Consider the following 15,412-nt stretch of genomic DNA (forward strand, 5'->3'; position numbering starts at 1 on the left):
GACATTAGTTAATAATTTTTATTTTATTAGCAACAGAGGCCAAAGAAAGCATTCTAAAGTACCTAGAGATTTATCTGGGAGCCACTCTAGCTCCTCTAGGGGAGATCTACCAATGGCACTAACTTTTAAAAATCATTCTTATTGGTAGAATTGGGGGGAGGGGGAGGAGATAAGCTATTGTTTTGTAGTACATAAGGAAACTTGGTGAATTATAGTGTGTGTGTGTGAATTTTAGAGAAGTTGCACCAGGAAATACGCCAAAGAAAGACATTGACTCTTGAGCCCCTTCCCAACACTACTTCCTGTTTCTTTCTTCCCAACTGTCTGGATGAATATCTTCTCACAGACCAGGGGGTCCCCAAACTATGGCCCCCTGAGGCCATTTATCTGGCCCTCACTGTACTTCTGGAAGGGGCACCTCCTTCCTTCCTTCCTTCCTTCCTTCCTTCCTTCCTTCCTTCCTTCCTTCCTTCCTTCCTTCCTTCCTTCCTTCCTTCCTTCCTTCCTTCCTTCTTCCTTCCTCTCTCTCTCTCTCTCTCTCTCTCTCTCTCTCTCTCTCTCTCTCTCTCTCTCTCAAATCCTTACCTTCCGTCTTGGAATCAATGTCGTATATTGGTTCCAAGGCAAAAGAGTGATATGGGCTAGGCAATGGGGGTTAAGTAACTTGCCCAGGGTCACACAGCTAGGAAGTGTCTGAGGCCAGATTTGAACCTAGGACTTCCCATCTCTAGCCCTGGCTCTCACTCCACTGAGCTACCCAGCTTCCCCCAGGGGCACCTCTTTCATTGGTGGATAGTGAGAGGAGCACTGTATGTGGCCGTGCCACAAAGCACAGTGTTGATCACGTATAGTACTACTTCTGGTGACATAATCCTTTGTGTGGCACTTTGTTCCAAGAATAACTGAACAAGTACAAAGTGCTGTGCAAAGGATTATGTGGCTGCACAATGGAAGACATCAGCATGGTGAGTGGCAATCTGGGTGAGGGAATTCCACACTGTGTATACTACTGCCCTGGTACGGTGGTGGTGGTGATGGGCCTGTGCAAGGTGTGACAGGCCCATCACAGCCAGCACTGTAGTCTCCGCTATCCTAGATAGCGGTATATAGATTTCTTCATAGTTTTTTTAATAGTCTGGCCCTCCAACAGTCTGAGCGACAGTGAACTGGTCCCCTGTGTAAAAAGTTTGGGGACCCTTGTCACAGATGGTAAGTTGAAAATTTTCCCACTAATAACCAAATCCCACAATCAGTACTTTAAAGGATCTTTTATTCTTTGGAGAGAGAGGGTAAGAAGAGGTTGATGGAAAGAGGGAAATTAGAGTCTCTCTAATTTCTAAGTTATCTTGTTGATTGAAGGCTTTGAAATAAAGTCAATTCAGAAAACAAAATTATCTTCCCCTAAAGGTAGATATTAATAGCACTACTGACAAGTCTCTTCTGGGCAAAACTAAATATCTCTTCAGCTCACAGTATAGGTAGAAGGCAATGGCCAGAGAGGGGACAAAAGGGATCTGTCTTCCACCTTCAGGCAGAAACAGTAAAGAACAATGAAGTCCCAGGCCGCTGGAGCCTCCTAACTGCTTCCTTCAAGGTTCCTATGGAACAGTCTCCCCTCCCCTGATGATTTGTGTTCCAAAAGTTCTGAGCTCCTTTGCTTTGCAGATCCATTTTTCTTTGCCCAAATATTTTTCATTCACAGTTTCCACTTTCTTAATAGGTCTAGGCTCCAAAGGGAAGGTCTAAAAGTCATAAAATGGATTCTCTACAAATGCTGAACACCAATTGTTCCACTTGGTTTGTACTCCACAAACATCAGGCTTTCCCCAAGATAAACTCATCACCAGGAATCTCATCACCATGGAGACTGCTTCAACCACTTCCAACACCCAGTCCTTCAGTGGCCTCAGTTGTCTCTCTATTCTTAACTAAAAGGCTGGAGGCTAGAGCAAAAATCTCTTGCCAAAACCCCCCTTTATTGAGTTCTTCATTTCTCAAGAGATACTCTGCTTGGTTTCAATTACAGAAATATTATGTCTCCAAGAAGGTACTTCTGGTGTTCCCCCTCTGTAAAAATGGAGATTTGAACTCCAGACTTCAATCCCCAGAAGTCCTTGGTACTTTCCAGAATTCCCTATAATCTCACCTGGGTCCCCACCTGGGGGAGAACACAATTTGTATTTAAACTGGCTGCAATGCCTACTTCGGGCTCTCTCTTCCTCAACTTGAACATTGCAACATGTAGTAATTAGGCTGAGAATGGGCTAATCAGCCCTAGGCACGTGGCTTATTAATTTGTATCCTTGATTTCTAATAAATTTAATAAACCTCATAAAATATAATACTTTTAGTAGAGAAACTAATTTAACTGTTACAGTTAATGGCAACCACTAGATTGGATGAAAACTTCTCAAAATTTTTTTTTTTAAAAGATAGCCTAGATAATAATTTCTAAGCCACGTTTCTCCAAGGCTTTTTAGCAAAGCCTCTTGAATCAGCTTGAGCCTGCTTGCCTACACTCCTGCCTGCAGCCATCTGATTCAGATTTTCTTGATTCAGATCACTCACCTGGTCCCAGCCCTGCCCACTTGGCCCGGCTACTGCTGCCTGCTTCTGCGCTCCTGCAATCCGGACCTGTTTGACCCAGATCCGCTCTCCCAGTCCCGACCCACCTGACCCTAGCAACTCTGGCCTCCCAGCAGATCGCTCATAACCCCAGGCCCAGGACTCACTTTCACCAGCCAGTAAAAAAATGGGGGGGGGGGGGGAAGGGGAGGGATAAAGAGGAGAAGGAAGAGACTTTTCCAAACAGGAAGTTGATTATAAGCATGGGGTATTTCAAAGGATATGACTGACTGATGTGCAAATGCTCTTCAAGGATCCAATGAATGTTATAAAACTAGCAAATACATCATGCCTAGTAATATGTCACTGCTTACCTATGCATACAGTGGCTAACCAACTCAAAGACAGTGGTCTTAACGATAAATTTTCTCCTATACAGATTAAATGTCTTAAAGTGTACTTAGGTGAGTTCTTGGGACAATTCATTAACTTAATTTTACTCCTTTTTGTTCTGATCAAAAATTAACCATGGACCAATTTAGTTAAGGAAAATGCCAAGTGAGTCTTACAAAAAGCAAGGAAGATTCACTGAAGGTTTTAGGTAGAATGTCCTAAGTTATATTATTATTTTTATTTTTGTAAACACTTGCCTTTTATCTTAGTATCAATTCTAAGACAGAAGAGTGTCAAAAGCTAGGCAACTGGGGTTAAAGTACTTGCCCAGGGTCACACAGCTAAGAGAGATCTGAGACAGAATTTGAATCCAGGTCCTCCCAACTCTAGATCTGATGCTCTATATGGTGTGCTACCTAGCTCTCCTCATCCCTGTCCCTCCAAACCATATTATTACAAGAACAGAACTTAGCAGATTCAAATAATCTTAGAACTGAAAGGGAATTAATAGATCATCTAGTTTAACTTTTCTAGATCATCTTGTATCCCCAAGTACATTTCAGGATATTGGGATTTTACATAAGGATATACAACAATTCAATTCAACAAACAGGTATTTAAGGATCTAGAACATGTGCAACTTACTATTTACATCCTAGCTCTGATTAGTGACTAGAGATATGAATGCTGAGAAAAATCCCTTTCACTTCTCTGAGGCCATTTCCTCACTTTACCTTTGGCAATGATAACAGTACCATTGCTAATTACTAAAGAACAGTTTTGAGAAAAATGCTTTGTAAAAGTTAACCCTTAAAGAAATATGAAGTTATTATGATAATGATTGAATATGAGGAGCTTAGACTTTTTTATTAAATGAATTCTACTTGCACAATTTAAAATAATCCATAATTAGAGAAAGCAAAGTGGCTCAGTGTATTGAGAGCCAGGCCTAGAGGCAGGAAGTCCTGAGTTCAAATCTAGCCTCAGACACTTCCTAGTTGTGTGGCCCTGGGCAGGTCACTTAATCCCCATTGCCTAGCCCTTATTGGTCTTCTGCCTTGGAACTAATATGCAGTATTAATTCTAAGATGGAAGGTTTTGTTTTTTTTTTTAAGTTCATAATGCCCAATTTAAAAAGTTTTTAAAAATTATTTATTTATTTGTTTGATATATTTAAATACCCAGTTAACTTCTTCCCTCCCCCTTGTGCCCTCCCCCCATCAGAGAAGGCATCATTTGACAAGAAAATATATGTGTATATATATATATATATATGTGTGTGTGTGTGTATATATATATATATATATATAAAAAACTATGTCTTACTTATTTCTGTTTATCGATTCTTTGAAGGTAGATATACACTATTCATCCTTTAAAAAATATTTGTTGCTATATATAATGTTCTCTTGAGTCTGCTTGTTTACCTGTTCATAATTTCATGTAGGTCTTTCCATGTTTTTCCAAAATTAATCTATTTCTCACTTGTTATGGTACAGTAGTACTCTACAATCATATGCCAAAACTTGGTCAACCATTTCCCAATTGATGAGCATCCCTTCAATTTCCAGTTTTTTGTTACCACAGAGAGAGCTGTTATTGATATTTTAGAATGGATAGTTTCTTTTCTGTTTTCCTTAATTACCTTAGGAAATAAACCTAATAGTGGTATTGTTGGGTTAAAAGGCATACACAATTTTACAACTCTTTGAGCGTGATTCCAGATTGCTCTCAAAAATGTTTGGATCAGTTCACAGTTCTACCAACAGTGTATTATTGTCCTCATTTTTTCCTAATTTCCTCCAAAAGGTTTTTTTTTTAAATTTTAAAAGAAAAGTGCCAAGCAGCTACATAAAAAAAGATTTATGCTTGTTTACTTATAACCAAGAAGTTTAAAAAAGGAAAAGCAAGGAAAAATACTTACTATGCACCAGATGACAAAGGAAATTTCAAATTTGTGAGGAAAACTGAAGATGGACAGACCAAGAAATGCAAACACACATGTTTCTGAAATAAAACAAAAAATAAATTTATTCAACTCTAACTTTTTAAAAAAACAGTAAACAGTTAAGTAACTGAACATAAATGACCTCAGAATATGATAAAATCCAACAAAATTATTTATCATTGAGCATGTTCTTCCATACTTCACTGTAACAACCTCTGTGACTTTATCGGCCCAAGTATTCCCTCCACAGATACAAATTGCAATTCTTTTTTTGCCTTCCTCTTTTGAAAAAAGGACCTCTTTAATTGGTTTGCTGAATTTGTATAGCCAGCCTATTGGGCATAAGCATCTCTGAATTTGGTTAGGCTGCCCCCAAAACTACAGATATATATTCCACTGATGGTATTATGTGAGGCTTTCCAGTTAGACAGTTCTTCCAGAGCCCCAGTCTTTCTAAAACCAATCTCCTTTAGCACTACAACAAGGCCTTGAAGGAGAACTTTAATAGCAGTTGCAATCAATACCTTAGATAAATTTCTGCTTAAGTCTCTTTCATTCCCTTCTTTACCACCTTGAATTACCATCTACTAAACCACATACACAAGAAGAATGTATTTGCCATTCAAAATATCCCGTTTTGATGGATCAGTTGTCTAAGTGTGCATAAAAACTAGTGTTAGCAATCCAGGAAAAACAATGATTATTATATATAAATCCATCAGTTTACTAAAAATTGTGATCAACAAGGCTTCTAGATTGCAATGGAGTGGCAAAAATCCAGGTCCATGGTTGCAAGTGCAACCCACAACATACATACATTTAGTAGTAAAATTCATGGAATTCTAGACTAAAACAGACAAAGCATGTCCAAATTCAACAGCACTAACAGATATGGCTACAGTCTACTGGCAAAAGACCAATTGTCCATTACTTATTTTCTTTTTTTTTTAAACCCATATCTTCTGTTTTAGAATAAATACCAAGTACTCCTTCCGAGGCAAAAGAGCTGTAAGGGCTGGGCAACTGAGTTGAAGTGACTTGCCCAGGATCACACAGTTACGAAGTATATAAGGCCACATTTGAACCCAGGACTTCATCTCCAGGCCTGACTCTCTATCCACTGAGTCACTACTTTTAGGATGTAATCAATTGAATGTCTTAAGAAAAATGTCTTTCAGAGTTCTAACATACTTATTTCTAAAGTTATCTCAAGTCTAAAATGAATCAATTAACTGGGTTGTGTGAAGATTAAATTAACTCTCCCCTGATTGTGAAGATTAAATTAATTCCCCTGCCCATTTTTATATTTAATCACCAAAAGTGTACACATCCCACTTAATCTTTACGTGGGGAAGGTCTGTGATTCACGTGTGCAACAGTGGGTGACGAATCAGAATTGACTGACTGCCCTCCTGGGCAGTCCTAAGCAAAACTATGGATTATAATTTGTCCATGTAAAAAGTAGAGGAAGGCACAGGAAGTGACACAAAGAAGCGTCTTTAAAAGGAATTACAACTTCCTGGGAGGAAGTTCTCTCATTCTTCGGAATTCTGAGTTCAAGTTGGAGGCTGGTGAAGAATCTGCTTACTGGACTTGAAACCTTGAACTTGGTGAGACTATTCTTAAATCTCTCCCTTTGGACTGACATGTAGTGAGTGAAACGAGCTAACTCCTTCCCTGGATTTTTTGAAGGGACTAGCCTTAGGAGAGACCTATCAAGTCGAGGCCTCTCTGGCTAAGGACTAACTAGCCCTGCCTGGGTTAAGCCAGAGTCGGAGAAAAATACTTAGTGTCTAGCCTAGATATCTCACCCTATTCTCTCTTTGGTTTTCTTACTTTCACTCTTTCTATATTTTATAAATAAATAGTTAAAATAAATCTCTTTGGAATTAAATTCCTGGTGATCATATTTTTAAATACTCCAGTCCAACCTTTTATAAAAAACCCTCACATTTATACCCTCTTTACAGTTGTTAAAAAGGATGATTAAAAAAAAAACGAAGAGCTAAAAACAAAATTGCATGGAAACTGAAATCAATAAACAAAGTTTTGTGTCTTTTTCTATTCTTACTTTAGATAGATCCACTTAAAGACTCAGGTCTTTTTGCTCAGAAAGTTGATATTTTATTGAAAATTATTATTCATTGAATTCAAAGTGAGAGTAATCAGCAAAATATTTTTTGTTATCCAACAAATTTCGGGACACAAAAAATATAACTATGCCATGACCTAATGTGGGCTTCCTCAGATTCTAAATATTATAAAGAAAGTCACATGGTAAACTTGACTCAAAATATGATTTGATTCTAACAGACTTAGCTCAAATGTATTGTAAACCTTAAAATTTCACAGACTTATGAATGTTAAAAATTTTACTCCACATTGAGGAATCCTACAATTCCCTACTTGAAATAATTCCCTACCAGATAGTGAGAACTCTACTTGAATGTGAAAACTACTTGCTATGGGAGGATCTCTACCCCATCCCTATTTGGGACTGCTTTAGGGGAGAAAACTCCTTGCTATGGGAGGACCTCTATTCCACCCCTACTTAAGAATGCTTTAGGGCAGAAAACTCCTTGCTAAACAATGAAAGTACTTGAAAACCATACTTATAAAGGAAAGGAGTTCTTTGAGCCATGCCTATTTTTGGAATTGATACAATGGAATGCTAAGTGCCTATAAAGGTGGGGCAACTTGTAAACTACTTAGACCTAAAAGGTGAAAACTTACTCAGAGGTTTTCTCTTAATGAAATTAGTCGACACAGCAGCATTTTTTTCTGACTTACTAAAGAGATTAATCTACTCAGCTGTGAATTCAAAATGGGCTGTCTTTTGGAAAACATCTACAGTGATTGGTAGATGGAAGAACTTAGGGGAGGTGACATAGGAGATTTTGCCCTTAAAAATAAGAGCTCTCCCGCCAGAAGAGCTGGAATCATTCTGAAACATTCAGATTGAAGAAGTCATTCTGAAACATTCAGATTGAGGAGGACTCGTTCTAAAACATTCAGATTGAGGAAGGACTGATTCTGAAACATTCAGATGGAGGAGGGAGCTGGTGAAAGCAGCTGAGATGATGCTGGCCTGGTGTTACTAGAATCCTTGCTTAGACAGACCTTGTGGTGAGTGTTAAAAGCCTGACTGACTGATCTCTCTCTCTTAAGACTCAGGTCTAGGCCATGTTGGCTTAAGGTCCTTCATACTTATTTCCTTTTTCTCTCTTTCTCTCTTTTCTTTAATTCCACATTTGTATTAATTAAAATCTCTATAAAACCCAGTTGACTTGGGTATTTGAATAATTGGGAATATTTCCCTGGCGACCACCTTATATTTGATTTAAAAATCAAGACACTATAGTGAAACATATTTTCTGCGGTCAAATTTACTCACCATCTCTTATATCTATCATAATTTATATCTTCCACCATTTTAACTCACTACAGTTTATGGGCTTCACTATTTTAAATCTTACAGTTTCAAGATATATGAGTTGACTGTTGATGATGATTCTCAATTTTAGATCTTAAAAAGAGGGCCCTCATAATAAAAATATTCATTACAACTTTTTTAGGCAACAGGCTAATTTCATTTAATCCCCCACCAATCAATTCAGTAATGATCTAATCCAAATCATGGTGACTATGGTATACACTAATACCCAGGTCACTCTTCCTCCTTTCTCATGTTCAGGACCAAATATCCCTCTCTCCTTTCTCTTAAGCCTCAGCATTCATACTGACACTCTCTCTACTTCCTTGAAGTTTCTTAGGCCCTTTAAATATCATATCACCCTGTCTTCAGTCTCACATTAGGATGGTCATATACTGAATGTCACCATTACCCACAAATGATTCTTAACTAGATACTGTGACCTTCCTGTATCTGACCACAATCTCTTATCATTCCACTTCTCCCCATATCTCATCCATTCTAAACTTGTTCATTGCCTTCATCAAGAACTCTAATCCTTCCACTCCCTTCAGGATTTTCTCAAGCCATTCGCAAGGCAATTAGGTAACAAAATGGATAGAATGCTGGGCCTAAAATCAAGAAAACCAAAGTTAAAATATAACTTACTAGCACTATGATCTTAGGGAAGTCACTTACCCTCTCCTCTATCTGCCTAATTTCCCCAACTATCAAATAGGGATAATAATAGCACCTACCTCACATGGTTGTTATGAGGCTCAAATGAGGTAATATTTATAAAGGACCTAGCACAATGTAGGCATTTAATAAAATGTTTATTCCCTTCTCCTTCTTTTCCCATTGCTCTTATTCTGACTTCACTTTTCTACCTATCCAATTTAGACTTTTGTTAAACATTTCAGTTTACACTATTCTTCTCAAATCCCTTACCCCTGTTTTATTGCTGTTTATTGATTACCAAAAACCATCCCCAGAATACTTCTATCATCCTGCTTTATTCTTACTCATGGACTACTGAACATAGCTGGAGGAAATCTCACCACTGTACTATGTAGGAACATTTTAAACTAATGTTATCCAGTGTCATCTGGGCCCTTTCTGCAAGAAGGCAGTTATTTTATTCCTTTTATATTGATTCTTTATCTCACTCCCCAGTGGAAGTATTTAAAATTTCTCTTCCCTCTTCAAGTTCCCTACATATCTCTCTCTCCCCTTCTCAGCCTTACTGAGATAATTAAGGCAATTAATTTTCCTTTCTCTCTCTCTCTTACAACTTGTAACACCATTATATTACCATCCCATCTCTACTTTTTCCTAGATTCTGACAAAGAGGTAATTCTTCTCTGTGCCAAGACCACCCTCCCTCTATATGTACACTTGATCCCATCACCTCTTGTCTTCTCCAACAAACACTAATCTTAATCATCCCCTTCCTCTCAAAGCTTCAACCTCTCCATATCTATTAATTCCTTTCCTATTGCCCTCAAACATGGTTAAGTCTCTCTTTTCTTAAAAAGCCTTCATTAGACATCACCATACCTGTAAATTATCATCATCTACCTCTTCTCCCTTTCTTGGACAAATGCCTACAAGAAGCTGTCTACTCTTGCTGCTACCACTTCCTTTCCTCCCATTTCTCAGCCCTTGCAATTTGGCTTCTTAATTCATTACTCAACTAAAACTATTTTCTCCAAGATTATCAAAGATTTCTTCATTGATAAATCTGATGGTCTTTTCTAAGTCCTTTTTTATATATCTGTGCATTGTTTGACACTTTTTTTTTACCCTTACCATCTGTCTTAGAATCTAATATTAAGTATCGGTTCTAAGGTAGTAAGGGCTAGGCAATGGGGGTTAAGTGACTTGCCCAGGGTCACATAGCTAGGCAATATTCTAAGTTCAGATTTGAAACCAGGACTTCCCATCTCCAAGCCTGGCTCTCTATTCTAGCTACCTCTGTGTTTGACACTTCTGACTGTTCTCCACTAGCTCTTTTGCTGTCTCATTTTTTAAGACATTCCTTCTTTGTCTTGACCAACCTCCTCATACATGTTTGCACCTTCTCTGTCTTCTTTTCTGACTCATCATCCATATAACACATACTAACTGGGTCTATCCCAAGGTTCTATTCTATACTCCTTACTCTGCTTTCTGTGAACTCTCTCTTAGTGACTATAGCAGCCCCTGATTGTTTAATGATTCTCTCTATGCCAATGACTCTAACATATATAAATCCAGCCCATTTCTCTTGAGCTTCTGTCCTATACTTATTGCACGTTTCAGTCTGAATGTCTAAGAGACATTTCAACTTCTTATCTTTCCACTTACACCCTCCTTCTTCCGAAATTCCCTATTTCTGTCACAGACACCACCGTCTTCCATTCTCCCAGGTTCAAAACATGGGCATCCCCCTCAGCTCTTATTCCTCTTCATATCACCTCTCTAATCAGCTACAAGATCTTGCCATTTCTACCTCCACATCTCTTGTAAATGACTTCTTTCCACACATACTGCTACTCCTTTATTTAGTCCAAGTCTTTATCATCTCTTACCTGGACTTTTACGAGAGCCTCTTGCTCAGTCAGTCTGCCTCAAATCTCTCATGACTTCAGATCAACCTAACCACTAATATCAAAATTATTTTCTTTGTCCTTGAGCAGGAAAGTGACATCAGATCTGAGCATAAGAAACAAAGGATCTGGGCTTAAGGAAACTTCCAATGAAGTTTTTTCTCCCCCAAATTTCTTCTAGGCTAAGTCATAAACCTGTTATGTTTAGCTTTTAAAGCCCTTCGCACCTGGTTCTAAACTATCTTTGCTCCCTTTCTGGACATTACTTCTTCTTCCACTCTGGGATTCGGTCAAACTGACCTTCTTTTTCTTACTCACACATGACACTCCATCTCATTTCTCTATGCATTTACAGTGGTCACTCCTCATTCCTTTAATACACTCCATCCTCTCCTCTGCCTCACAGGATTCTTCTATTCCTTTAAGAGCTCAAGTCTCACCTTCTAGAGGCGAGCCTTTACTGATTCCCCCAACTACCAGTGCCTTTTTTATCAAACTACCTTGCATTTAATTACTTTGCATTTATTCTATTCAAGCTCTATATGCATCTTCCCACTGGCATGTAAGTTCCTTGAGAATTAGGATTATTTCATTCTCTGTATTTTCTCCCCAGCACCTAGCATAGTGATTTCCATTTAGAAGGAGTTTAACAAATGCCTGATGAATGAACTAATGACTTAATGACTATAGCCACACACTGTAAATGTGGAACTTACCACACATGAAGGCAACAGTTCGTAGGGTTTGCTGCATTAGGATCTGTGTAACTGGGGAAAGGTTATGGTGTGTATAATGAGACATCACAATACCAGAGAACAGGATGGCCATGATACCTATAGAGAAACAGGAAGAGAACCTAGTAAATGTGGGGACAATTACTCAGTGGGTTCAACATCCATCTATTGAATTCTATATGAGAATGCACTTAAGTACCTGCCTTCAAGAAATTAAAATTTGTGTGAGAAATAGAGGGTTAAAGGATTAATTTATTCCCTGCCAAACAGCTACTTAATTCCAGAAACAGATGTTTAATTGGTTCCTATAACCCTGGCTAATATAATAGGAAAATTAAGATAAGAACAAAAATAACAACACAAAATATAATACATGAAACATCATCAAAGTTCTTCCTTCATGGAAAGGTTTATGGAGGAGGTGGCATTGAGCAGGAACTTAAATGATAAATAATTAGAATTCAGATGGATAGATAGGGAAGAAATCTTGTTTCTGAAGACAGCCAAAGGAGATCCTATAATCTCTTTCACTTAATTCTAGTATATAACAACTCTTATTACCAACAAATTCTTCCTAAATACCCTACATCACAGGTTAAGCTGTGACATGGTCAGACCTGTACTTTAGGAAGATCATTCCAAATCTCCAAAGCACCAGAAGATCCAGCATGAACTTTGGAGTATAACTGACTAAATTGTGGTGGGACACTTGAACACAGTATTTTGAATATAAACTTGTATGCCAAAGGGGATTTCCCCCTAATTGATTTTTGTCATTGCACCTAGCAAACACTGGTTTTGCTCTCTCTCTCTCTCTTATTTCCCTCTTATCTCTAACTATTGTAATTTCCTTCTTAGAAAAGTATAATATTGTATGCACCTGTAGCTAGAAGATCTTTAGAGGTATAAGCTGGTTATGTTAAATAATTCATTGGGGAGACTAGTCTCCCAAAGGATCACAGGGGATGTTGTTAAAGGGAATTCTTTATTCTCTTTGTCTATATTGAGTTAATCAACCAAAAAACTTAAAAACAAACTCCCTCAGAGCAGATTGTCTTTGAGAAGATAGTCTGAGGAGTTTGTCTTCTGGAGAGAGTCTTCTGATTGGGGAGAGTCTTTGAGGGAGCTTCTCTGGAGACTGCGGGTTTGAATCATGGTCTTGAAGAAGGGTTACCAGTGAAAATGGAACAGAATCAGTTCAGGGAGTTAATGTGTTTTCTGGGGAAATCACTAATGAAAACAGTCCAGAGCAATTAGAGTCTAATGCTAATAAAGCCCAACCTTGACCCCAGACTAACCCTAACCAGTTACAGACTGGCTACTAACCCTAGCTAGGGAGAACTCTATAACCATAGACAGTGTGTCTCTGTCTCTCTCTCCCCCTCCTTTAATTCCTTTCCACCAAAGTAATTTCCCAAAATCATAGGTCTAATCACTTTACCTACTTTTCCCATTTCAACAAACCAACAAATTACAAATTTCTTTATAAGGTAAAGTTCTTCACAACCTGATCCTTTCCAACTTTTCTAGTCTTCTTTCACATTATTTACTATAAAGTCTATGGTCCAGCCATACAGGCACATATGACATTCCATCTCCGGATATTTGGGATTTTCACTGGTTGTTCCTCATGCCTGAAATGCATGCCCTTTTCATATATACCTCTCAGAATCCATGGTTTTCTTCAACAATGCTCCAGTGTTATGTTCTACATGAAGTCTCTTCCTTTTTTTTTTTTAAAGCCCTCCCTTCCATCTTAGAATCAATACTATTGGTTCCAAGGCAGAAGAGCAATAAGAGCTAGGCAAAGGGGGTTAAGTGACTAAGTGACTTGCCCACAGTCACACAGCTAGGAAGTATCTGAGGTCAGATTTGAACCTAAGACCATGCATCTCTAGGCCTGGCTCTCAATCCACTGAGTCACACAGACGCCCCCATGAAGTTTTTTACTGATTCCCCCAGCTGCCCTTAAATGACTAATTTATTTTGTATATATTAAATATATATATATATATATATATACATATGTTTATATTTGTATATACATGTAATCTCCCCATTAGATAATGTAAGCTCTTTAAGAACACCTTTTATTCTCCTTTCTTTGTGCAGTAGACAGTGTTGGTCTCAGAGTCCATATCCTGCTTCAAACACTTACTAATCAATTATGCCTGGATAATAACTGGGCAAGTAATTTAATCTCTGTCTCAGTTTTCTTCATCTATAAAATGGGGATGATAATAGCAACTACCTCCCAAGACTGTTGAAGATGAAAGACATAATACATGTAAAGTACCCTGAAAACCTTAAAATAATGTCAGTTATTGTTATTATATTCCCAGTATTTTTCACAGTACCTGATACATATTCTTTCATAAAAGTGAGATATGATAACTGACTGAGATGAATTCTAAGAGTGTTCTGTCTTTTAGCATGTATAAGAAGTTGGGAGAAATGAGTGAAGGTAATATTATTAGAAAATAACAAATTCACTTTCTCCCTTGTTGACTATGGCATGTTCATTAAGAAGTACTCATCAAGGCAAGGAAAATTCCTTTAGGTTTAAAAAGGTTTAAAAAAACATGCCCTGCTTTCCTGGGTTTAGAAAATACCATTTTATTCTAATTTACTGCTATTCTCAATGCATTCTGATAGCAAAATCTGAGGAACGCAGCCATTTTTTTATTTATGAATTATTCCATGCAATTTAAAAGTATTATGTAGCAAAATACTCTGACTTATATAGTGACTCCTAGGCCTCTATAATATGGATTTCAAGTCCCATGGATTTCCAATCTCAGTATCTAAGAGGTTTTGTTTTTAAAAAAAAGCTGTGTTCTAGTTTTCAAACAACTTTATTTTCCTTGAATGCCTCTGTTTGAATAAGGTTATCAATTCAGTTCACAAGAAAAACCTTTTCTTAATTTCAATTTTTTTAAATCCTTACTTTCTGTCTTAGAATCACTACTGAGTATTGGTTCTAAGGCAGAAGAGCAGTAAGGGCTAGGAAATAGGGGTTAAGTGACTTACCCAGGGTCACACAGCTAGGAAGTGTCTAAGGCCAGATTTGAACCTAGAACTCCTGCTCTGGGTCTGGCTCTCAATCCACTGAGCCACCCAGCTGTCCTCCATAAACAAAACTTAAACTCTACCATTCTCACCTTAAAATAAAAATCAATACTTCAGAAAAGCCCAAACATTGTTAAAATAGTAACTTATTTACCTTTTTTTCAAAATCAGAGGATCACAGAAATTAGGGAAAGTAAAGTAAAGGGAATAAGCATTTAGATAGCACCTAGTATTCTGTACTAAGCACTTTTACAAATATTATCTCATTTGATCCTCATGACAATCCTACATGGGTAGGTGCTGTTATTATCCTCATTTCACAGTTGCGAAAACTGAGGCAAAGATTAAGTGATTTCCCTAGGGTCACACAGCAAGCAAGTGTCTAAGGCTGGTTTTGAATTCAGGTCTTCCTAATTCCAGGTCTAACACTCTAATTATTCCACCATCAAGTTACCTAGTTGAAAAATTCTTTAAAGATCTTGAAAATTGTCTAGTTCAGTGATGGCAAACCTTTCAGAGACTGAGTGCCCAAGCTGCAACCCTGACACCACATGTGAGTGCTCTGCCTTACCTCAGACAGCGGAGGAAGGAAGTGTTCCTTCCCTTTGGGATGCTGGACAGAGGGGTGGGTGATGGGAAAAATGTCCTCAAGTATGCATGGAGAGGGGGAAGGCAGCAGTCTCCTCCAGCACACAGGCCA

At 38.0% G+C, this 15,412-nt stretch overlaps 1 protein-coding gene across 2 annotated transcripts in view; it reads right to left on the reverse strand.

The window, feature by feature from the left end:
- SLC9A8 (solute carrier family 9 member A8) overlaps nt 1-15,412 on the reverse strand; it is a 149,826-nt gene that overhangs the window by 41,118 nt on the left and 93,296 nt on the right. For both annotated transcript variants that reach the window (XM_007475754.3, XM_007475753.3), the window contains 2 exons: nt 11,626-11,742; nt 4,883-4,965 (listed from right to left, as the gene is read on the reverse strand). In XM_007475754.3, the coding sequence (XP_007475816.1) occupies nt 4,883-4,965; nt 11,626-11,742 (200 nt within the window). The remainder of the gene's footprint in view (nt 1-4,882; nt 4,966-11,625; nt 11,743-15,412) is intronic.

Source organism: Monodelphis domestica, chromosome 1 (assembly GCF_027887165.1).
Source record: "Monodelphis domestica isolate mMonDom1 chromosome 1, mMonDom1.pri, whole genome shotgun sequence".
Taxonomy (NCBI): domain Eukaryota; kingdom Metazoa; phylum Chordata; class Mammalia; order Didelphimorphia; family Didelphidae; genus Monodelphis; species Monodelphis domestica.